The sequence below is a fragment of the Hemicordylus capensis genome, chromosome 4 (assembly GCF_027244095.1).
Source record: "Hemicordylus capensis ecotype Gifberg chromosome 4, rHemCap1.1.pri, whole genome shotgun sequence".
NCBI classification, from domain to species: Eukaryota; Metazoa; Chordata; class Lepidosauria; order Squamata; family Cordylidae; genus Hemicordylus; species Hemicordylus capensis.
Genome location: NC_069660.1, coordinates 295,126,993 through 295,153,207, shown reverse-complemented (window position 1 = coordinate 295,153,207; position 26,215 = coordinate 295,126,993). Strand labels below are relative to the sequence as shown.

The following is a 26,215-nucleotide window of genomic DNA, read 5'->3' as shown; positions in this document are numbered from 1 at the left end:
CCTTTCCCTTCTGCAGCCTATACTGTTGCTAGGGAAGCAGGAAGCTAATTATCCAGTGAGTGAGCCCAGAGTGACTAGCACCAAAGCAGCAAAAGTGAATAACTCCAGATCAGATCTGGAGAGTGGAGTACTACCTTTGACTAGCCCAGAGGGGCAAACAGAATCAAGAGACAAGGATTTCTCAGAAGAAAGGAATGGGGTGGGGGGTGGGGGGGTGTTAAAGAGCACAGCATAATAATCCATCATGGAGTACTGCTTGCAGCAGAGAGACTGAAAGCTCGTTTGAGGAAGGACAAGGGAAGTGAGGGTTAACACAGCTGAGTTGCTTGTGGGGAAAATGAAAGTTAGGAAGAGGAAAGGAGGAGAGAAAGGAAGAGGGGTTTATGCCATCCACTAATTACCAAGTTGAAATGAAAGAAGAGGATGAATCTCAAGCAGAGAAGTCTGTGGTTCCATACCACAGAATGGCTTCTGGAAGTAAGGATCCTTCATGGTTGCTGAACGGGCATATTGAGCTGAGAACCCAACAAATTTATTTATTTTTTATTTATTGAATGTATGTACTGTCTAGAGATTTTTGTATTAGAATTAAATACAGAATTACAGTGTACAGAATTAAAACATAAAATATAACACATTTAAAATTCATAAAAAGATAAAAATCATAGATAAAAATCATATTAAAACACATTGACATTTAAAAATTGAATCTCAGTTGAAGCCTTGGGAAAACAGGTACATCTTCAGGGTCGTCCTAAAAGCAAACAGAGAAGGAGATGCTCTTATTTCAGCAAGGAGTGCGTTCCAAAGCCCTGGGCAGCCTGTGTCCTGCTGCCGCCGCCCTGCTCACCACACCTCCTACGTCTGACATCAGACATCAGGGGCATGGTCTGGCTCCCGAACAGGGCCACACAACCCCATTTGGGAGCTAGATTGAGGTCAGCACTGCGTTCGCAGCATGGTCAGAAGTGGCTCTCCCCTCCTTTATGGCAGGGAAGATCTGCTCCTGGCCACGCTGCAAAAGCAGCGATGGCCACATCTCCTGAACGGGGCTGTGCAGCCCTCCTTGGGAGCTAAACCAGACCCCCCCCATCTGACATCAGATGCGGGGGGCATGTCGAGGCCGTGAGGCGTGGACCCTAAAGGGCGGCGGCCCGGGTTATTTGAACCTGGTTGCCCAATAGTGGCTATGTGCCTGCACGGAACACCACCCTGATCAGTGCAAAAAGAACAAGTTAAGCATGTGACCTGCATCATGTGTTGGTCCAGAAACAACTTGGGATAGGCCCATAGTCATTATGGCCACTATGAACTCCTGAGGTGCCCCTGACAATGCGGGCCTGAAATGGACATTGAATTTCCCCCACCAACAACAACCCAACAGCCTGGTCCACTCCAATGCCAACTAAGCAACCAGGTCCGTCAGCTCAGTCAGGGACTCTGTTGAACAACGGAGTGATCGGTATACCAAAAGAAGTCCCAATCTATCCTTGGTTCCTAGACTTAGGAACACACATTCAATATAGGCCAACTCCCTGAAATGGATCCTGGTAAGGTAAATAGTATTCTTATAGATCACAGCCATCCCACCTTCTCTCCCACATCCTCTCACCTGCTCCACCACAGAGTAACCCACTGGGAGGAGCTGGGACCAAACTGGGCCACTAGCCTCTTCTGACCAGGTCTCCGTAATGGACACCAGATTGGCACCTTCAACCAAGATCAAATCATGGATCATGATCTCAGGCTTATTTTGGACCAACCTGGCATTACAAAGCAATAAGGGGAGGTTCTGTTCTGTGGGTTGAAGGGACTGCCCTCCAAGGCCAAAGATGTAGTAGGCCTGATTGAGGGGGAAACCATGATAAGTTACTAAATTCCCTCCCCCTATTATGTCCTGCTGATCTGTCAGCACCAAATATTGGTTGACATCCCCATCACCACTGGAATGGCTGCCCCAGAGACGCCCCCTGCCTGCCCATCTTCCAACGACACAAGACACATACTTACAGTACACCAGGCTCAACTAATCATAGGGCAGCAACAAAACATGACTGTCCCTACCAGGAGTCTAAAACAATGCATAGACCCCACACCTCAGTCCCACCACCAAAGGCCAGACCCCTTTGGCGGCTGCCTGAAGGCAACCTGCACCGGAGGCTGCACCTGCAGCAGAGGCTTCCTTCTTTGAAAGGCCACAGAGTTGGAGCAGCCCAATCAGCTATCTCTCACACAGCAGTGGGCTGAAATGGCCAGCTGCTCGGTGTCAGAACACTCAGGAAGGACAAGCACCCAGCCAGGGGGTAGCCTGACCACCCCAAACAGAGAAAAGGGGGAGGAAGGCAGATGGAAAGCACACAAACCTCCTCCTGAAGTCTCCTGCAAGTGCCGACAGCCTGGCACTTAGGCTGGCCTTTTGCACATACTATGCACCCCACAAGTCAAGTCTTAATCCAGGGAGCAGAGCTGAGTAAAGCAGGTGCCCAATTGGGAGGCAACCAGGGCAGTACTGGGCAAAGTACTGCCACCAGCAATCTCATATCTAGAATCACACTCAGGACAATTGTCCTTGGGGCAATTATTTTTTTAAAAAACCCAACAAATTGTAAGAAAAGGCGAACAAAGACATGGAGGTCTCCTGAATTCTGGGACCTGAGGGGCTCAAAAAATCAGGAAGCTTTTATCCTGACATTTTATTGGGAGGGCAGGGGAGCAGAGCTGGCATGTCACCACAAAAGTCGCAAGTGGCTGGGAGTTGTTCTGACTGCATGCTCTAACAGCTCTGAGCATGATTAGTTGTTCCATTAGAATATTTCCATTATTCAAAGAACCTGATGTTCTTGGGATGGCAATTCAGCTTCATCTAAAATGCAAGAGCTTAAGGGGCCAGCTCCTCCTGAGGAGGACGACACCAGGCTCTAAACATAATACCCCTGCCTAGCTCACTGCCCAATTGTCTAATGGAACTTTGGTTCACAGAGCAATTTGCTTAGGCTCAAGGGGAAGCTATATTGCCAAAATGGAGCAGAGGCAATTGGGATGATGGTCACTGTACATTTCAGTGGATAGCAGGCCAAAGCTTTTGAAACATGTATGTTGTGTACCATAGTCTGTGGCAAGAAAGCCTTTCTTTTGCCAACGATAGAAACAAGAAGATGAAGATTTTATTTGAGAGATGCTGCAAGGTGCCTTTTATTTGACTAAACTTCTGGGCAAGTTTCTCTAATGGTATTGGCTTATTATGCCATTTACTGCCTCAGCAGATTTTCAGAATGAATTGCAGCCGCTTACTGAAAGTATATGCTGTAGATGCAGGTAATAAGTATGCCTGGGTAGACAAGCCTGATTCCACTATAGACTTTAGAGCCCAAATCAACAGAAAACATAAGCACATACTTATAAGCCAAGCAAAGTAGCCTCATCGTAGTGGAACATAAAAACATGTATTAGTAGTGAATCACTGTTTTAAATTATTTTTACTTTGAATATTTATTAGTGTAGGCTGCTTATTTTTAATACTTTACAATCCTAAGATCTTTGTCTTCAAAACCGCGTGTGAGGCTATAAGCATCAATTCAGATTTAAGGGATTAACCCCATAGCTTATAGAAACCAGTGAAACTTTCCCCATTGATTTGGCTGTGAATTAGAGCTTAGCTCATCATTCTACACACCTATTTATAATGATTAGCATTCATGTATTCCAAATAGTTTCCTTAGTAAGCTTTAAAAATGTACGAAATGCCTGTAAGGCACTAAAAGGAGCTGCTGAGTCATTTTATTCATTTACAAAATTTGTGTATTCTATAAAACCCCAAAGAATACTTTTTAAACCATTACAAAGTATAGCATCCTTTAAACTGTCTTGATGAGTTCATACATTTTAAAGATCCTAGGGTTGCAAGGCAAGCCTCCGTCCACTTACACGATGTAAGTCCTACTGAATTTAGTGAGGCTTTCTTCCAAGGAATGACACATAGAGTGAATGACATATGGACTGAAACAGAGAAGCATAGATAACTGAATGTTATAGTTGCGTGGATGTTATCACATAACAGTGGTTAACACTATAGAGTTCTTCCTCCGTCCCTCAAAAAATGTTGTCTATCTTCAACTTTGTTTCAGTTATATGGAGGAGAGCTGGTCTTGTGGTAGCAAGCATGACTTGTCCCCTTAGCTAAGCAGGGTTTGCCCTGGTTGCATGTGAATGGGAGACTCGATGTGTCAGCACTGGAAGATATTCCCCTCAGGGGATGGAGCCACTCTGGGAAGAGCAGAAGGTTCCAATTTCCCTCCCTGGCAGTATCTCCAAGATAGGGCTGAGAGAGATTCCTGCCTGCAACCTTGGAGATGCCGCTGCCAGTCTGTGAAGAAAGTACTGAGATAGATAGACCAATGGTCTGACTCAGTATATGGCAGCTTCCTATGTTCCTATGTTCTGATATCAATAGCAACAGTATCTTGCCATAGGAAGATATCTTTCCATTCAGTACAGTGCCCAATGTGGCTACCCATGAATCATGAAGTAGGTATTTATGTATATTTTTATTTACCCTATGGTGGTGTTGTGCTGCTTTTTGGCCCCAAAGTGGTCTAAAAGCAGCACTTAAATACAATGAAATAAACAGTTTTAAAACAGTAACATCAACTTAATTAAAAAGCATTATGAAAGTCATCAAAAGAACAGCAGAAACCAAGACCATTAACAACCACAGCAGCTGAAATTAGGGAGCATTATAAGTTTGTCCAAAAAGAAGAAGAAGAAAGACCATCTTTACATTAGGCATGTGCACAAACCAAGATTCGTGCACAGCTTTGGCATCGAACCAGTTAGGGTGATGGCCAAACCAGTTCAGTGCTGGGGTGGGGTGGGACTAACAGCAAGTGGCACCTTTAAAAGGGAATACAGCAGGTCCTTACTGCCTCTGCCTCTCCATTTAGCCAACTGAATTTCATACTCTGTTAGGAGCAGAAGTGTGTGTGTGTGTGTGTGTGTGTGTGTGTGTGTGTGTGTGTGTGTGTGTGTGTGTGTGTACATACATGTGTTTGTATGTGTCAGTATCTTTCTGCTCTCCTGACACCACAGAGTACAATTGCATGAGCCTTGGGCATATATTCACCATACATTTAAATAAGTTTAAAACGATGTTCGAGAATTGTATAGTTCCTCACAGGTGCTGAGAATTCTTTGTTGGAGACATTAGTTCCCTGACAGAACTGCAATTCCCAGATTTTTATAATTGGTAGCTTGTTAAATTGTCTTGAAACTGCTCTAAATTTGTAGTGTAGACACATTATTTGTCATAGTATTTACAGGGATAGCACCAAGTTACAAAGGAACGGCCCCATCACTAATAGAGATCCAGTTGACGAGAAACAGAGACAGGGCCTTTTTGGATGTGGCCCTTCAGTTTTGGATGCCCTCCTGGAAGAGCTTCATCATGCTTCCTCTTTCCGAGGTTTTGGGCTAAAAGCTAAAAACCCATCTGTTTAGAGAGGCCTTTTAATGGTTATCTCCAGCTCATAACTGATGGGTTTTATCTTTTAATTTTCTAAAGTGTACCTTTTTAAATTCAGTTTTAATCTAGATCTTGTTTTCATTAGTTTCAATTAATTTATTAATTTTATATTGGTTGTTTCTGTTTTATTTTTGTGAGCTGCCCCTAGTGGCAGTGCACTGGAGGGGCAGGGTATAGATATTTTAAATAAATAAAATAAAAATAAATCTGAGGCAAAGCCCTGCATTGGGTCCCCCATCGCACTTCTGAACCTTTGGCACTCCCACCCTCTATTTCCCCCAGTGCATTCCGCCCCCCAATATACCTGACAGTGGGGGGAAGGGGACTTGTCATGGAAAGATGGTGGCTGAGCGGAGGGACTCCTCCTGTAATAATCTGGACTAGGACTATGGTATGGTACAATTGATGGATTCTCCCAGAATACATAGCAACTGTGTGGACCCTGATCCAGATTTACTTCATGGTGGCAGTAAAGAACTAAATGCCTCTTCACCAGCATGGTAGTCCCAATCCCGATTCCCCTCTGCAACTGCTATTTATGAAAATTTTTAAAAGCCGTGCCGGGTGCGACATCATGTTTGAAGTCACATCTAGTTCAGACTTTAGTTTTCTTTTCTTGGGTTTTCCTGTTGCTTCCTCGTCAGTAGTTGTTGCAAGTTTAGTCATTCCCAACAGTCATTCCTTCTGCCTCGTTTGCCTAAGAGCAGAGTCCTCTTGTGAAAGTAGGGTATTTGATTTTAAGCTTATAATCAAAGCAGGGACATACCACTTTCATCCTCTCTCTATGATTAGTTTACATTAGAGTATAAAAATGCTGAATAGAACCTGGTTTTATGGATTCGTCCTTTAAATATGCCTGTAATATTTATTATTATCATTTTCAATTAGGGCAGGTACAGTTAAACCTAGCTTGAAGATAGGTTCTCAGGCATCATTATCGGCCATTTTGCATATATTGTGCATTATGTTAGCTTCTGTGAAGATCATAAATATAATTTCCAATAACAAAAATAATTGAAGAGAAGAGGTAATGAGCACGTATTCTCATTTTAACCAGAGTTATTGCAATCCAAATACAGCTGTGTTCATTAATATTTTGGATGTTTTTGCAGTTCCTGATGATGTCTTTGCCCAGAATTACATATGGAAAGGCTCCTACAATTACAAAGGCAAAAAACAACCCATGACCTTGACAGTTACCAGTTTCAATACAACATCAGGAAGAGTGAATGCGACCCTTAGCAACAGCAATATGGAGCTATTACTTTCAGGTATGGCCATGGAAAAAATGAACAACTGCATAACTTTTCAGTTTGATCGCCATTATTTTATTATTATTTTGCCAAAGTAATAGTTTCTCAAATCACAATCTGAAACAATGCAATAAAAAAACAATAATTTCCTATTTTCCAGATCTTCTATTCCCAAAATTTGTAAGCCATACTTTAAAAAGGGAAAGAAAATAATACTCCATACATTTTAAAAAGAAATAATAATGTCTGAGAAGATTGCTTTCAGGGGGTAGGATGAAGCACAGATATCAGTTTCTGCCACTGGAAATTATGGAAATGATATCTTTGGACGGATTGTGCCCTGTATTATTAGCAAAATGAAAGCAATGTAATCCATTTGAGAAAAAACAATCTTGTACTATAGTTTTGCAGAGATAAAGAGAAAATTATATTATTCCATCACTTATTTTGAATATTTGGTTTTTAGGCAGAAAGAAACAGAAAGCACAATTTCTCAGCACTCCCTGGGAGATTATAGAGAATGAATTATCTGCACTTGAATCCATTGTCAAATATATTGTACATATTCCCAAACCTGAATGACTCCCACACCCCTCAGAGAAGGCATCTAGAAAACAAGGTCAAATAGAGATGAGAATAAAGAAAGTTCTAGCCCAATAATTAACAGATTAAAAAATAAGAAATCACCAGGTCAGTGAAACTGATCTGCTAGAGGGGAAAAAAAGTAAACATGCAACATCATTATAATTGGTCTCCTTACCTGGAAACAGAATGGTAGTGAATACATCAGTGTTTTAAACGAAAATTCTATTGGCATCACCAATTTTTGAAATAGGGTCCAGGATGAAGGAGGTAATTACATATCTGTTCCAGATAAATTAAATATATGCAGGAACAATTATTGTATAAGAAGAATCAACATGACTTCTGTAAAAGGAAGTCCTCCTTGCCTCATCAACTCTCAGCAAACATGCAGATACTGGAATAGGGTATTCCAGCAGGCATAATACACTTGGACTTCCGACGGGTTTTTTTGGTTGTTGTTTTTTTTACAAAGTTCCTCATAAAAGATTCCTCAGTAAACTTAGGAGTCATAATTAGTCATCTTATTGATCAAAAACTGGTTAGAAAACACAAAACATACAACAGGAGTAAGCAGAACCTTTAGCATGGTGTAGGATATGGATAAAGAGCTATTGAACATTTGTATAAACCAGTCACTGCATGAACAGACAATGGTGCATCAGGTGAGGGGAGAGATCTGCGTGCCCAAGTTCCTCTATGTATTTAAGGGGCTGGCTCGGAGAATCATCTTTACCAGCCCTGTGACCATAAAGGAAAGATCTTGGGCTCATGGTGAAAAAGCCAAATTCTGGCAGCAGTGAAAAAGCCAAAATCCATGCTAGAAATTGCAGAAGAGTAGCCTTGTTAGTTTGTTGCAGCAAAAACTATAAGAAGTCCTATGGTGCCTTAAAGACAAATTTATAATAGCATAAGCTTTTGTGGACTAAAACACACTTCATCAAATGCATGAAGTGTTATCTTTAGTTGGAAGGAGAAAGAGGGAGCATTGAACTGGTTATTGAGGGGAAAAAGTGAATTGTGGGGCAACAGAACTCAAGAGGAGGGTTGTGCTGAATCGGTTCAATCATGAAATGGACCAGTTCGAGTGGTTCCATCACAATCCAGAACAAATTCGGTTCGAATTCTGAATGAACCACACCAAACCATCCATGTACACCCATCTGTGACCATTCTTGTGTAAACTTAAAAGTAAGCAATAACTATCATATTATACCTATTACAAAAGTAGAAATAGGTTTTAATGAATCCTTTGTTATGGTAAGTTAATTATCTCATGTAATAGGCCAGAAAAGCATTGTCCTTATTCAAATCCAATGAACCTACAGCCTGGAAACAGTGGCACCTAATGGCTACAATTAATAATATATAGTCTAATTCTTATCTAAAAGTAAATGGATTGGATAGCCAGCGTCACCATTTACAATAGTAGTCCTTCATGTTAATACAGTCTTCCTGGCTAAGTTAGGTCACTTAACATATGTAGTGAGACACAAAACCATTCTTCCCATTTAAATGCAAATGGATACACTCAAACCTCCTGGTGGATTCTGATCCAGCAGTTTCATGTTGAAGTCTCCTTTTCAGGTTTCTTTGCTGGAACATTGTGACTCCGAGGTCAGCAACAAAGTGTCCACAGAAATTAAACTATTCTTCCACTGGTTTCTGGATGTTGCCTTTTTAAATGTCAGATTTGTGTCAATTTATTCTTATGTATATCACAGAACTGGAAAGGGGGCAGAAAAGGGCAACCAAAGTGATCCAGGGAGGAACTATTAAAATGTTTGAGGCTTTTAAATTTAGAAAGAGTATTAATTGAGGATATGATAGGAATTTGTAAAAGTATGAATGATGCAGAGAAAGTTGATAAAGAGGCTTTACTCTCTCGCTTTCATAATATTAGAACTTTCATCATGAAATGGACAGATGGTAAATTAAAGAAAGAGCAAATGAACTCTAGTATTTTTCCACACTATGGGCATAAAATTCAGTATAATAGGCAAATTCCACTGGTTGACATAGATTTCAAAGAGAAATAGAAAACTACATGGAGTGTAATAGGCAACCTTGGCACTCCAGCTGTTGTTGAATTAGAACTCCCATCATTCCCAGCCACCATTTATTGTCCCTACCTAGAGGCGTACTTAGCCACAGACCTGGAGACCAGGTTCATGGCCTCCTACCTCCTGGGGGGACATCCAAATGATCTAGGGGGCCTCACCAGAGCCCCACCATGGTGCCACCGCTGCCCCGCACCAGCTGCTGCCCTGCTGATATTTCCCATCTTCACTGCCTTGCAGGAAGCGGGGAGCCAAACGGAGCAGGCCACCCCACCCCTGTAGTGGCGGCAGCATGCAGGCATGTGCACGGTCATCTCCCCATTCCCCGGCCAGCACACAGGCTTTTCTGCGGATTGAGTATGGAGAGTGTGGCATGCCATCATACTGAAACTGCAAGCCCGCACGCCAGCTGGGGAGTGGGGAAACGTCTGCGTGCCAGCCAGGGAGAAGCCTGCCCACCGCCACAGGGGGTGGCCTGCCCCACTCTGCTCACCCCCCTGGTGGTGAAGATGGGAAATATCGGGCAGTGGCGGCACAGCGGCAGGGCAGTGGCAGATCGTTTGGAGGCCCCCTAAGAGGCAGGAGCAGCAGCAGGGTGAAATATATTTTATTTGGGGGGAAAGTTAAGGGGGGGTTCACAGCGGGTGGGGGAGGCTCCAAAGCCCTCTATATCCAAGCTGATTTTGGACCTAGGTGAGGCACTGTCCCTACCCTGGTCTATGAGTTGTAATAGCTAAATTCAACCAAAGGAGTGCCCCACCCATGGTTGGTTTATCAATGTTGTGAAGTTGTATGTCTTGTGGAAGCTCAGTTTGGCACCCCCTTCATATAGCTGGCCTGGGAAACCACTTGGTTTATATACCCCCTAAGGCCGCCCCTGGTTGGATGGCAAACACAGAAGCATCCTGCTAGCCACTGTTGGAAGCAGGATGCTGCCTAAATAGCTTCTTAGTTTGGACTAATAGGACTTTTCTTAAGTTCTTGTGTTCTTATTTATCTGCACCTGAAGCCTGTTCTGTTTGGATATTGTTGAAGAATAGGAAATACTGGGAAATTGCATTTTCTTCTTTTGTGCAGTAAAGGGAACTCGAAAATGACTCTAGACCTCATCTTGACTCTGTGACAGAAATCATGCCAATTAAATGGTATAAAGTAATTCTTTAACTTGTTAAACACAATATGGATTTCTCCTTGAACCTACTATTCCCTATAGAAAGATGTTTCTATAATTCTATTCCCTATAGAAAGATGTTTTGTAATAATGGGATTGTTTTCACTCCACATGCATCTTTTGATTCAGGCAATGTATTTAAGGTTATGTTCCAAACATGATTTTCAAACCTTAATATAGTCATATTACAACACACCAATATTTATTTGTAATTGGTTATAAGCAGTTAAGCTAAGTGATTGATGTAAAATTCCACTGATGTAAATTAGCCCACAGCAGCATGTGCTTAGCTCCACATGAGAGGTCATTTTCTTTCAGTCATCCTTGCTAGATGGCTAGAGTGCTCCATCACAGTTTGCCAGAAAAAATATTTCACGGAATTTATCAAGGGAGATAATTTGCTCGTCCTGCTAAAACCTGTCAATTTAGCTTCTGTTTTTAATATTTTTCTGAGTACCATAATTCTTTGGCAGTGAGAGAAAACATCTGTCTGTAACTGAGTGCTACCTCTTCACTTCTCAGGCTTAAACATGGATGATATTATGAATCATGAGAGAGCAATGTAGTGTTAAAGGCCTGATTCTGAAACATAGGAAGCTGCCTTATACCAAGTCAGACCATTGGTCAATCTAGCTCTACTGTATACAGCGACTGGCAGTAGCTCTCCAAGGTTTCGGGCAAGAATCTTTCTCAGCCCTATCTGGAGAAGTCAGGGATTGAACCTGAGACCTTTTGCATGAACAACAGATGCTCTATTACTGAGCCATGGCCCCATCCTACAAACTATTGCAAAGTCAATGGGTGCTGCCAGTGGCTATTGTGGCTGGGATGATGGGAGCCGTAATGCAACAACCTAAGGAGACTGAAGCTTGGGCCTAAGCCAATATAAAACATTTCCCTACTTCAGCAGAACTGTTTTCTCTTTTACATTGGCCACAGCCAGATGCACTATAGAAACACCCTGGGAACCTGTAGCATGGTACAGAACTGGCTGTCATTGAATGACCTAGAGAGCAGGCTGCATTGGTACAATCCATTCTGTAACACAGGTAGCCATTTTCATGATCAGGAGAAAGGGCTCAAAGGGGTGACGATTGGAAGCCTTGCGATGCTTACCTCCCACGTAGACATTTCTCCTTTTTCATTGCTGGGTTGCGGATCACGCACTCAGACGACTGCCAGCTCCTGCTGGCCACGTGGAGGGTCGGGGGCTTGGATGTGTCTTCCTAGCCCTCGGAACTCCTATAATTTTAAGAGAACATCTTCTTCGTTATGAACCCCATCGTCCATTGAGATCATCAGGAGAGGTCCGTCTGCATTTGCCACCAGCTCATCTGGTGGCTACTCAGGGACGGGCCTTCTCCTTTGCTACCCCGAGGCTTTGGAATGTGCTCCCTAGTGAAATAAGAGCCTCCTCATCACTGACATCTTTTAAAAAGCCTCTAAGGACGCATTTCTTCACCCAGACTTTTAACTGATTTTGTTTTGATTGTTTTAATGTTGTTTTTAGAATATTGTTTTAAAATTTTAAATTGTGTTTTAAATTTCTTGCTTTTAAATTTTTTGTTTTTGTCTTTAATTAATGTTTTACCTTTAATCTTCTTGTAAATCGCCCAGAGACGTAAGTTTTGGGCAGTGTAAAAATTTGATAAATAAATAAATAATGCATATGGTACATTATAGGGATGCTCCCAGGAGGCAACTTGCAGGTAAGTGCCACACGGAGGCACGTGGCAGCGACACACAATCAGTTAGCCTGGTTTCTGGGTGCTCTCACACCCAAAACCCGGGCTGAGTGGTGGGCTCCTCACGTGCGTTTGCTGCCATGCCACCGCTGGGAGCCGAGTGTCTCCCAGTGGTTCACATGCACCAGCAAAACCGGGCCGGGCTTCCTGAGCCTTGTTTTGCCTGCGAGCGCAAATAGCCCCAAGATGTTTTAGTGGCATGCCACATAATGAATACTACACGTTATGGGTCGCTCCTCCCCATCTCTGGCAATTTTCAAAAAAACACCTGAAAACCCATCTTTTCGCACAAACTTTCTCAGCTTCCTAAAAAAATTTAGGTTTTAATCTTAGGTTTATTTTTAAATTGTTAAATTGTTTTAAGGTTTTTGTATATGTTTTTAACTTGTTTTATGCTATTGTTAACCACCCAGAGACGACAGTTTGGGGTGGTGTACCAATTAGATAGATAGATAGATAGATAGATAGATAGAGGACGGACCTGGAGGCAATCTTCATCAGATTTGCAGATGGCACAAAACTGGAATTAACACCTCGAAAGATGAAGTTAACATTCAAAATGACTATGATAGAATGCACTCAACAGTATATAGAAAATTCATGGAACATCTCAGATATTCTTGCTTTTCAAACCAGGTTTTCTGTATGTGGGCTTCTTGAAGGAAAGGAGAATATAAACATAGGTATAATATAACTTGCCCCACACAGGACAGTGTAGGCATACATGTACCACTCATTGTTCCATCACTGCAAAACATATCCCAGGATCAGAATGAAAAATATGATATGGTAGTGTGGTGCAATAGATGTGGAACTAGTCGTGTCTTACATACTGGCAAACGTATACCTGCCAAGATGTCCCTATTTTCCCATTCAGGTGAATGGGGAAAAGGAGACATGTTGGCGGGTATGTAAACTGGAACAAGTCACTCTGTCTCTCAGGCACGTCTTCTGAAAAGGAACAAAGGTGGCCTGCTTATCATAGCTTCGCTGAGGATCGGAATGAAAAATCTATTTCTTTCTTTAGATTGAAAGGCACTTTGAGCCTTAGAAATGTACATAAATGATGCCGTCATTTTGGTTTCAGACTTGGCCACAAATTGTGTCTATATGCGAATTTAATGAACCTTGCAATTTGCCACTGGCAGGCTTAACCGGGGCAAATGGAAACACCTGCTACTGGGAACCAAATTTGTGTCTCTTTCTCTCTCCCGCCCAGTAGCTTCATAATGTGTAGAGGAGAGAGAGAGAGAGAGAGAGAGGGAGAGAGAGAGAGTCTGCATTGTATGCCTTCCTCATTGCCTAGTTTGTGTTTAGGATAGAGCTGTGCAATGGAAGATGAATGCTGAATGCATTTCTTGTTGCCTAAAGGGCTATTAGCCTTTTAAAGCTTGAAGAAAGGGAAATGGCAATGGCAGGATGGAAAGCGAAGAACTGAGGGAGAAGAAGTAGGAGAGATGAGTGTACCAAGACATATTCCTATTGCTCATTTGATTGCAAACTACTGAAACAAATAATTGTCTACTCTGTTATTAAATTTCTGAGCATTGTGTGAACCACTGACCTTCACGTTTTGTCTATGAGATTGTAAAGACTTTCCATGAGAGCTTGAGAAGAGTTTTTGTTGTTCGGAATTTATTTAAAGTTCCAATTACTTTTAAGTGGCACAGATCAACTACATTTATATTTTACAGGGGTGTATAAAAGCCAAGAAGCCCGTTTAATGCTCCATATATATTTCATTAAAGCACCATCTCATACTTCTGTGAACAAACTGAAAGAGGAAAAATGGGCAATGGATGGTTTTGTAAGTATAGTTCTGGGAAAATCTAACATTGCTTTAATAGGGAATTGTGTTTTGTTCATGAAACCAGGAAAACAAAACATTGTTTTAAAAATGAAATATAATTAGCAATGCTGAAAAATAGGATCATACATAACATTTGTGATGGGGCAAGAACAAATGTTTATACTTAAAGAATATTGGGAAATGTAATTGACTGATTGCAAAAATTGAATTATTCCAAAGTAAACAGGGGACTTTTCACCATACAGTATAGACAGATACTTTCTCATTGCTTTCCAGAACACCCTTGTATTTTCAGTCTATTTCATGTCCTACAACATATTCATAGCAAGAAGCATTAATTTGCATTTCTATACTACAGAAAACAAGCTGCTTTTTCTACAGCAGCCCAATGGAACAACCGCAAGATAAGTGGTTTGTGGATTATCATCTAAAGACCTAATTCTGTTGCCTGACATTCACCTACAAAATGGCATAGAACAGAGCACAGAATCTGGTACTCAGCATCCCAAAGGCAGACTGTGCTCTGGTTCATGAGATTGCTTTGAAGCCAGGAGCAAGAACCTGTAATGGTGCCAGACTAGAAGGTGCCAAGACTCACTTCTGCAGTTCAATATTGTTTCATGTGGAAACCTGTATTATAATGCTACAAGTAGAGAGGGTGGGGGTAATACCCCCAGCAGGAGCAAAATTATCATTGGGCAGTCCTGTTCACTGAATGTGGGCCACCAAATGGAGCCAGGACTGAAGAGACTGTCTGATTGAGGAGACTAGACTTAATTTGGGTGTGGCTCCCGCTGCCATCAGTCACCCACTCACATGCTTCCTTCCCCCCTCCTCCCAGCAAAGAGGGAATGTTCATGGGATCAGGGGCAGGGGAGCTATCTTTCCACCCACGCTGGTCAACATTGGCAAAGCCATGTGGGCTATCACCATCCATCCAGTATGTGTCGCCGAATAGTAACATCATTAGCTCTTGTCAGTTTTGCCTCTGCCAACCAGCTCCCCGGGCCCTGGCCCCATGTGTGCTGACTCTTTACCCGCACCAGGGAGGGAGGCTTCTATGGAGGACATTATAAAAACTGGGGTTGTGTGTGTGTGTGTGTGTGTGTGTGTGTGTGTGTGTGTGTGTGTGTGCGCGCGCGCGCGCGCGCGCGCGCCCTTAAGTTCCAGCCCCTTACTGATGCATTCAGAAGTCCTTCCCCCATTGCTGCCCATGGTAAGAGTGCTCTCCAGAGACCCGTGCTGTACTCATGGACAGATTCTTCCCATGATGCAGAACACTGGGACACCCCAGTGCCCGGTTTCTTCAACAGCTAAAGAAGGCTTATTGGTGGTGTGTGAGATTCGTAATGTTGAAGTTGCGTATAGATAATCTGTCAGTTGTCAGAGCTTTGGAAACTGAGCCATACACTTGTAAACAGGATATGGAATGCTTTGGGGGTTGTAGGGATGTATGTGTTTTCTGTTCATTAGTATGCTGGGACTAAGAGCCAAGTTGCATAAAACCACCAGTGTGCAGCTGTTACTGGAAAGCATTTAGTTCAGACTACAGCACTGCAGAACAAAGGGGCTGTTTGCTGTCAGCTCCTACTGAGCTCTTGCACCCAATTACCTCTGATCAAGGTGACATACTGAAAGCTAGTCTGTGTGTGCTGCAATAGCTAGAAAACAGCAAAGATAGTTTTCTAGAAGAATCCACAAACAAACAACCACGTGCTTTTGCCTGTCCATAATTCCACACCCTTAAATTATTTGTCAGTGGCAAGTGTGCACTGGATTGCAGCCCTAGAATGATAATGATTTTATAAAAGCAGTTTCAGATAACACATCTCCCTATTTTCTCAGTTTTACAGTCACATATGGTTTATTTATAAGGTGTTCTCAGGAACTCTTTGTGATAAATGTACAAGGAACCACAGTGAAAGAAATATTTTTCTCTAATATCTTCTAGTGATAGTAATTTCAGATGTTAATAAAAATAACAGCACATTTAAGGCAATTCAGACACAAAGATGTATAATGCTTCAGCTATCATCTTAGCCCAACCAGCTCCTGCTTAGAAACCCTATCTCGATGAAAAGCACAGAATACTCACAAGTAGCGGAATGGTTTAGAAGCCTCATTTCAACCTGAATCAAATCAGCTTGTGATTTTTAAACCAACAGGTGTACCTAGATTAATTTGGAACACTTTCTTATCCCTGTAGGTTTCTGCTGAGCCCGATGGTGCAACCTATGTTTTTCAAGGATTTATCCAGGGTAAAGATTATGGACAATTTGGACTTCAAAGATTAGGTAACTATAGATAGTAATACCTTGGTTTAAACCCTGTTCATTCATTTGGAATCTGTGTTTAGTCAATACTGGGGGATGCACTGCACATTATGTCAGCTGATGTATCTTTCTCCATTGTATTTATTTAGCATGTTTCTATATACAGTGCTGCAACAAAAAGTTAACAACATGTCTTACATAGCAGTTAATAGGGACTATACAAAATTTAAGCCCCAAATGTGAAATGTTAAGTCAGGACTATGATGTCAAACCAAAGATCCTGCATCAGTTAAATCATATAGACCTGTAACAGTGCCAACATTATTTGGACAATGGTAGTAAACACTTTAGCTAACAAACTGCACAACTGTACGTTCACATTGTAATGTTGGGTTTGCACAGTTGCACAAGAGTACAGTTAGCACAATCACAAACATTGCACAGCTGGAGTTGTGGAACAATACAGCTATTGCAAATAATAGGCTGTATTGTTTTTGTGATTTTGCGGATTGCACTCTTGCACATCTGCAGCTTTACAGTGTGAACATAAAGTGGTGCTTTATGTCAATCCGTGAATCCAATTTTTCATCTGCCATTAACCAAAGACTTTAAGGATCATCTCTTAAACCACACAAGAGATTTTCCAGTAGAATATCACAAGTTTGTCTTGTACTGTATATACTAATTGATTCATGATTAGTTTGACTTGAAAAAATGTTAACGCTCCTAAAAAATCAGAGTGGTTACTTAAATGCTGGGAAATGTCCAAGTTGAAGTGCTCTGAATAGATCATACAGGGAAATAGTTTTGAACATTTTTGCTCGAGACCTGTCTCAAATGTTAGAGGAGGGGCCACTAACTCATTGAATACAGATTATAACTATGAGTATTTTAACCTGTTTTAAGATCCTGATATACATACACCTAGGAATATTATTTATTTGATACGATAGACCTAGGAATATTATTTATTTAGATGTGTGTGTGTATATAGAAATATATCTACAAAAGGTTTTTATCTTTTATTTATAACCTTCTGTACTTAATTAACCCTTGGGTAATTTATATCTAAAACGTGAAAACATATTAATCATAAATTACCCATTACTAAATTTTGTAGGCGCTAATTACATGAATGAGTTACATTTACATGAATGAGTTACATTAAGTATTTATTTTTCCATAACCTATTAACTAATCATAATGTATTTATAACTGATGTCCTAATTAACTGTTTATGAACATTTTAAGTATATTTATATTCAGTGTCATTTACTCAGAAATGTATATTGGTATCATTTTTTAAAAGTTAAATCATACAGACCAAATTAAACAAGTACAAAATATTTACTTTTACATGGACAGTATTACTAATCCAATTTATTCATAAATATATGCATATATATCCAGAGGCGCAGTTAGCCATGGACCATGGGGATTTGGTCCGTGGCCTCCCATCTTCAGGGGAGGGGGCTCCAAGTGTTCTGGGGGGCCTCCACAGAGCCCCACCACTGCCCCATGCCCACCGGGCAAGTCAAATTTTTACAAAAAACATTTTTAAAGTGCTGCTGTGCGACAGGGATGGGAGCTGCAAGCAGGTGTGCGGGCACTCAGGGGTGGTTTTGGCCCATTTCGGGGCTCTGCACACCAATCTGACATTTGGGAGTCAGGAGGGCTCAGAAGAGGAGCTCTTGCTGCTGCTTCCTTTCCCCAAGTGCCTGCACACCCACTGGAAGCTCCCACCCCACTGCACAGTGGTGCTTTAAAACATGTAAAAAGAAGAAGAATTGATTTGCCTTTCAGATCCGGGCTCCAAAATTACCTAGGTGCACTCCTGTATATATCTAGGGGCTCTGTGTTTAATAAGTAGTTAAGATATATATGGTTAGGAAGATATTAGGAATTAATTATAAAACATGTACAGAAGTTAACTTGGAATTTTTGTTAATGCTTCTTGTTAACGAGAAGGCCTATGTAATCTAGAACAATCTTAAAGACATTGGCAACCCTCAGGGACATATTCCTGGGAAGGAGAGAGGAGTGAAAACTGCTTTCCCCTTCCCTCTGCCTATGCTAGGCTGTAGCACAGCCTCATGCGCAGGTAGTTTACTGGCTCCTGTAGGAAGCTGCCTTATACTGGGTCACACCATTGGTCCATCTAGGTCAGTAGTGCCTTCACTGGCTGGCAGCAGCTCTCCAGGGTTTCAGGCAGATGTCTTTCCCAGGCCTAACTGCAGATGCCAGGGATGGCACCTGGGACTTTCTGCAGGCAAAGCAGGTGCTCTACCATCAAGCTTCAGCCCATCCCCAAAGGTGGCATATATGGGTTTTCTATCCAGGCACTGACCACCCTAAGACCTGCTTAGCTACAGCAAGCTGCCTGTAACATGTGCTCTAGGACCTAAGAGTTCTTGCTCTGCCCACATAAAACTGTGCTGCATGTCATCCACTGAAACAGTTTCCATTTAATTTTGGAAATATCTTTTTGAGATTCTGAACCATGTTGTTAAATGTCAGAGTTGTGCAAGGGAACAAGACTATCAGCCATTTTGTTCATAATTTGCTTAGAACATTCTGCAGTTACGGTTCAGAAACAGGCATACAAGAGAAGTGGCTATTAAAGGTATGGATTGTAAAGTCAACTTTTGTTGTACACGTGCCACCTTAAGTGGCGCTGTGGGGAAATGCTTGATTTACAAGCAGAAGGTTGCCGGTTCGAATCCCCACTGGTACTAGATCAGGCAGCAGTGATATAGGAAGATGCTGAAAGGCATCATCTCATACTGCGCGGAGGAGGCAATGGTAAACTCCTCCTGTATTCTACCAAAGAAAACCACAGGGCTCTGTGGGTACCAGGAGTCGAAATTGACTTGATGGCACACTTTACCTTTACTTTTGACTAATTAAAAAATAAAAAAGATCCTGCAAGGAACTGCTCCAAGATCAGCACTTGCATTGCAACAAGCTGTTTGGTCTGTATATTATTATTATTATTATTATTATTATTATTATTATTATTATTAATTATTATTATTTTACATTTTATATCCCGCTCTTCCTCCAGAGAGCCCAGAGTGGTGTACTACATACTTAAGTTTCTCCTCACAACAACCCTGTGAAGTAGGTTAGGCTGAGAGAGAAGTGACTGGCCCAGAGTCACCCAACTAGTATCATGGCTGAATAGGGATTTGAACTTGGGTCTCCCCGGTCCTAGTCCAGCACTCTAACCACTACACCATGCTTGCAGTTTTAGTTTAGAGAGTTGCTGATATTGGATGTGTTTCTCAAAGGCAGATGAAAATCAGGGCTTTCATTTTATTAGTAAAAATGAGATCCATGCCTGGATCTCATAAGTGGATGGGGACAGAAACACAATTCCCTAATAATCTTATCCATACTAGGCCTGTTCATACGACTATTTGAGGGTGAGTTGGAGAGCTCCTACCCCATTAGCAGTGCACAACCAGAACCTCTCTTTGGGTCAGAAAACCCAAGAAATATACAATTAAGTCAGGCACTGCTCCATTTTTGAAATTGGGAATTGAAAGTCCTCTGGGGCCTCCATGCCTTCCCAGCATGCTTTGCACGGCGAGCAGACTGGAAAGCCTCATGATATCAGTAGCTACCTGTTGGCCACGAAGGAGCTGGAGGCTGACCCAGCCATGCGGAAGATGCTCCAACTACAGGATCATAGAGTATGCTTTGCAGAGTGGCATATCCATGGATGGCAGCCTCTGTAACCACAACTGGTTATATATATGCCTCATGGGTACCTGGACAGTGCAGCTGACCGACACTGTGCAGTTCACATTGCATTGTCCTGAACTGCAGAATCAGTGCAATATTATACAATAGCTATAGATATTGCACCGATTCACAGAGCCTTGAACCCTCCCCTATTCATTTTGTGCCTTGCACAGTACAGCTATTATTATTAATAATAATTTATTTTTGTTCTTGTTAAATGTCTAAAATTATTAAAGCTGTATACCCTGCTAACTTGGCAAAAGGGCACCTTTTAATGTAGTGATTCTCTTTATTTAGCAGAGGGAGAGTAACTGGCCCTATCCATCCCCAGCACAGTACTTCCAGTGACTGTTGCTGGTGTCTGTCTTATGTTCATTTAGATTGTGAGCCCTTTGGGGACAGGGAGACAGCTTTCTTATTTATTTATTATTTCTCTGTGTAAATCACCCTGAACCATTTTTGGAAGGGCTGTATAGAAAGCCACAGAAATCAAGTTCAAGTTCTTTAATGTTACAGCCACAAGCCAAAACAGAAGAGAAAGTTACAGTTATATAATTGATTACAGTTATATAATTGAATGTATGTAATTAAAACAGGCTGAAATTAGAATTAGTTAAAAAAATTTAATACAATTTAAAACATAATGACGATTAAAATTTAAAACAGTAAAGTATCCTTATTAACCATCCGGTGACGTAGATTTATGGCAGCAGCACAGAATTTAGCCACATTAGAAGTAATTAAACTCTCTGAGTCTGAAAGCAACAAGGAACAATAAAATTGCTCCTGTCGACCGGGAAATTTACATAGCAAAGGAGTAATGACAGATTCACGAATATCCTTGTAAAACAGGCAGAATAATAGAATGTGTTCAGTAGTTTCCACCTGTTCCAACCCACAAGGGCAGAGTCTGTCAGCAAATGGAACCCCTCTATAGCGCCCTTCTAGAACTGCCGAGGGTAAACAATGGCAACGAGCCAAGGTAAAAGCTTTCCTATACTTCGGAAATTCCAACCAGGTGAAATAATTCATTGCGGAGACTAGATATCTTCTTACATTTAAGATGTAAAATTTGGAGACCTTCCCTAGGTCATTTTGCCGTTTGGAGTCAAACACTCGTTGTTTAACCAGCAACCTTGCCTGATCAAATCCCAGCTTTGACAGGATTGTAATAGAGAGGCCCAAAGTAGCTATTTTAGCCTCAATAGACCAATTTTTTTTAGCCGCATCAGCCAATTACAAAAAGCAGCCTTACAGGGAACAGCCTATATTCTGCAACAATATCTATAACAACAGCAACAAGATTGACAATAAAATTGAGCCATCCCAGGTCCTTGGGAAGGACTCGATGTCTGGATAAAACAAACCAGTCAATAACACCTGTCTGACTGTAAAGAAGAAATAATAGAACGTAAGCTTAACAGGCTGAGTTATTGGATTACATTGGCACCACCACGCCTAGATGACAAATTCTCCTTTTGAATTTCCCCAGAAAATCTACCTTTGCACTGAACATCTGACATAAAATTTTGATTATAGGATGTTTATATTTCATTGGGTTTTAAAGGAGAGAATAAAATCCTGTAAATTAAATTCCCACACACAACCCACAGGCCTCTTCAACTGAATTACTTGGCCTAAAATCAGCATTACAGTACCTTGGCTTGGCTTAACTCAGTGGTGATTCAGAAATGATATATTTTTTTATTATTCTTTTTAAGGAGGACTCTGGGGGGACATTGGATTTCATTGGTGTTGCTTTTTGCTCTGCAATGATCTCTTTTCCCCAAATTCCTTGCCACTAATAAAATCTTACTGCCTTTTCCATTAGCATATATATATATATATAAATGAAAACAAAAAATTTAGACAGCTAAAATAAAATGTTAAGCTGTAAATTATAGAAGCCCATCTCTTGGGAACTGTAATATTTTCCCCACAGACAGAAACTGGCATATTGTTAAATGTTCCCACTTCTCAAGCAGAAGAATTCCATTCAGACCCATGTATACCGTTTTACAAAAAGAATTAGTTGCTTGGGCTGTTATCCCTTTTTGAGTAGCTTGGTCCCTTTCGGCTATGATAATTATATCTTGAGGCAAAAAGAGGTTCCTAAAATTTCTAGGGGTGATAAATTTCTCATTCTCATTGTTAATATAAAGGAAGGAAAATAACGTCTTGAGTAACTCGAGCAATTTATTTAGACTTACGGATATTAATAAGCCAGATTGGGCAGTTCTTGGTCCTGGGGATGTTTTCCCCACTCACTGGGGCTATTCACACAATTTTAGAAAACCGAGCTAGCCTCCGCTAGCCGATTTTCCACAACCGTGAGAACCACCGGGCTCGGCTGCAAGCCCGGTGGTTCTTAAGCGGGTCACCCGCTTCTGTAGCCCGGTGCTTAAATTGGGTTTGCAGAGCGAGCGCTCCACAAACCCAGTTTTTGAAATTGTGCGTTGCTGCGGCATGGCTCCACGCCACGGCTACTCATGAGGAGACCCCTGGCTGGGGGGACTTGAAAGCAGCCTCCCGGCTCTGGGATCTCTCCAGTATGCCCTGCGCACTTGCGCAGGGCATACTGGAGCTTCCGGGAGCTGCGTGGCTCCCAATCCTCCCAGCCCCTGCCGTCTCCGTAACAGAGCCGGCAGTGGGAGGGGGCAGCCGATCCATCTGCCCAGGGCTGCGTCCCTGGTTGTATGCAGGGAGAGCGGGCTTAGCCTGCTCTCCCTGCAAACCCTATGGAGGTGGATGTCCTTGATCATGAGACTCATCTCACCATTTGCTTGATTACCTCTAAAAAACAGTGCTCAAACTGAGGATGCAGAGAGAAGCCAGCCACCTTTCCTTTGTGATATCTCCTCCCCAGGTAATGTGTTTAGGTGTCAAATTCCCGGCCCATGGGCCAGATGCAGCAAGCAGAGCATATGTGATGAGGATGGGGGATCACAGCCACTGCGGCAGCTGTGTGTGTGTGTGTGTGTGTGTGTGTGTGTGTGTGTGTTGAGGCCAGTGTGGCTGTTGGGGCTGGCAGAGGCAGATGCAGCACTGTCTCTCCCCCCCCCACTTTCTGGGCTTCAACTTCAGCTGAGCAGGCTTGTCCTTACCTGCTCAGCTCAAGTTAAACACCATCCAGATAGGAGAGAAGCAGCCGTAGCCTGTCCAACCCCCATGGCCATTTCTGCCCACCTTCTCTACCCCCTGCTCAGGCCATGCATCTTCATGCTCCTGCTGTTCCCCTCAGAGAGTGTGTGTGGGGATCAGATCTGTGTGGGATGGATATAGGCATATAGCTGGTACATGGGAGGGAGCTGTGTGTGTGTGTGTGTGTGTGTGTGTGTGTGTGTGTGTGTGTGTGAGAGAGAGAGTGAGAGAGAGGGGGGAGGGAGGGAGGGAGAGTTGGGATGGGAGAAAGAGGGGGGAGGAGGAAAACAAAGACAGAAGGAAGGGTGGAGGAGACAGAGGATCAGACAAAAGAATAAGTGAGTGGTGGGTGAGGGAGGGAGGGAGGAAGAGAGTGAAAGAAAGAGGGAGAGGGAAAACAGAAGGCAGTGCAAGGCTAACGCGAGGTGACAGAAGGTGCCCATTTCCTGTTTCTAATTAGTGCTTCCCTTCCTGGTTTCTTCATGTAACAGCACTTCATTACAGAGATATCTTCCCAAGCTAAATATGTCTGAATGCCCATTTAAGCTCCTGTTTCATACTTCCTCCATTATCAGAGCCTCTTTCCTGTCTGTAAACTTATTTTGCATCTATTTACCATAGAGATCTTACTGTTTAATTCTTTCTTCCTCTCTTTCTATATGTGTTGGATGGGGTGAGATTGTTTCAGTGCACCACCGCTGACTACTTCCCCAACCTATGAAAACATCTTGCCTGACTACCTGACTAAAGTATTTGACAGAAGTCCTAATGAAATTGAGCAAATCCTTGAGAATAATTCTTGGGTACTAATACTGAGTAATTTAGTCTGGATATCAGCCACTGAGGTCGTTCTCACAACCAGATGGGGTGGGGGGGACTGGAGGGAAGGCAGGAACATACCTGCACTCCCACATGACTGGAGCCTTTGTTGGACTCCACCGCCCACATGAACGGTATGGCAGCAAGCCCAGCAGTGCTTGAGGGGGGAAGCAAGCTGGCTCCACTAGGTACCCCACAATGCACCACGCTGCTTGGCTGCTCTTTCCCTCCAGCTCTATGGTAAAGATGGCTGCTGGCAGACCAGGAGCAGCTGCTGGCAGTGCGAGCTCCACATGGCCATTGAGTGAAGTAGGAAGCATGTGCTTGTCCTCCTACCTCACTTTAAGCCTGGGTTTCTGAGCTGGGCTACCCAGGGGAGGAACAGCTGTATTGGGAGTGATCCCAGGACTGCAGACAACCAGCCCTACCTGGGCTAGGGCTGTCCTACCTAGGTAGGGCTGGTTGTGAGAACAAGCTCACTAAGTTCTGTCTTCATTCTTGTGTGACCACATTACAGTATTCTGTATTCTACACATATATTTGTACATTTGTTTTGCATGTTTTCTAATAATGCCTCCCTGTCTGAAGGTTGGTCTGTCTGTGTACCAACTTCCTCTGGCAGAGAAATATCAACATAGAAATACTATAACAGCGGAGTGGGAGAGAAAGTCAGAGACTGTGCTTGGGGAATCCACATCCTTTTTTCGAGGCTACTTCCAGATGGTGAACTTTTATCTGTTTCCCTCCGCGCATTCCCACATCGAACCACATCTGGAATGGTTCCATGCAGAGCAGCTCTCTGCAAAGTTCTGGGGAGGGCCCTTAAAAGGAGCTGGAGCCAGGGGGAGCCCCAGTGACATCTTGGAAGGTATGCAGCAAAACACACAAGGAGTGCTGAAGAATGTAGTCCTTCCCAGGGTTTCCTCCATAGAGCTCTACAGCGAAAGTCCTACGAAGGACTATATTCCCCACATGCCTTGCCACATGCCTTCCAATGGGGTTCCCACAACTCCAGTTCCCTTTAAGCACCCTCCCTGGGTGGTTTCCGGACTGCAAGCTCTACAGCAGTTGGAAGTGGTTCAGCTTGGCAAGATCACACTCAAAATGTAAATAAAGGTTAGAAGCAGTTTGTTGCATAGTTCGTGGTAAAGCTGTGGCTGTTCGAATTGACATCCATAACTAAGCATTTTCCAAGCAGGGACTGTACATACTGTTTGTGAGATGTGTTCTCCTTGCCTTCCCACTGCCCCATTTTGGGCCAATGGGGTCACAGAGGAGTGTGGGCCAATCACATGAATAAAACTTTTAAAAAAAATCTTGGTGGCAGAGAGAACAAATAAATAAAAAGCTAAGAATTCACATTTACGGAACTGAGTGAAATAAAAAATAAAAATTGAGAAACTAAATAGAAAGCAACTAGTATGACACAAGTTAATGTGTATTTTAAAAAATTTAAAAGCCACTGGCAGATGCCAAAGGAGAAACAGGATACCACAGCTAATTAACAAAAGAGGAAAAGCAAATAAAAATGAGCTCGCATTGCTGCACCATTGTGCAGAAACATCAGCAAACAATTTTTTTTTATTTTTTAAAAAGATCATTTCAGAAGCTGAGAGGTGACTAAGATATTAACAAATATGGCAACTTTGTGCAACAGGAGCTAGAAAATATTTTTTTTTAAGCCACTGGCAGACACTGAAGGAGGGACGGAAGAACACAACTAATTAAGGCAAAAAGCAAATAAAAATGAGATTGCATTGCTGCACCATTGTGAAAAACCTCCAGCGAACAATTTTTTTTTTAAAAAAAACACCCCAATAATCTTGAAAGCTGAGAGGAGGTTAAGATATTAACAAATTGTTCAGTTCCTGAATGAATCCTCCACATCACACATAGGAACATAGGAAGCTTCCATATACCAAGTCAGACCAGAGGTCCATCTAGCTCAGTATTGTCTACACATACTGGCAGCGGCTTCTCTAAGGTTGCAGGCAGGAATCTCTCTCGGCCCTATCTTGGAGTAGCCATGGAGGGAATGTGAAACCTTCTGTTTTTCCCAGAGCAGCGGCTCCATCTCCTGAGGGGAATATCTTACA

General features: G+C 42.4%; 1 protein-coding gene across 6 annotated transcripts in view; it reads left to right on the top strand.

The window, feature by feature from the left end:
• The window catches only part of CSMD3 (CUB and Sushi multiple domains 3), a 1,041,917-nt gene that overhangs the window by 1,005,787 nt on the left and 9,915 nt on the right, over window positions 1–26,215 (top strand). For 5 of the 6 annotated variants that reach the window (XM_053246219.1, XM_053246218.1, XM_053246216.1 and 2 more), the window contains 3 exons: window positions 6,631–6,789; window positions 14,024–14,136; window positions 16,346–16,433. In XM_053246219.1, the coding sequence (XP_053102194.1) occupies window positions 6,631–6,789; window positions 14,024–14,136; window positions 16,346–16,433 (360 nt within the window). Of the gene's footprint in view, window positions 1–6,630; window positions 6,790–14,023; window positions 14,137–14,497; window positions 15,254–16,345; window positions 16,434–26,215 lie in introns of those variants that run through there. The other variant, XM_053246217.1, reaches the window with a different exon arrangement.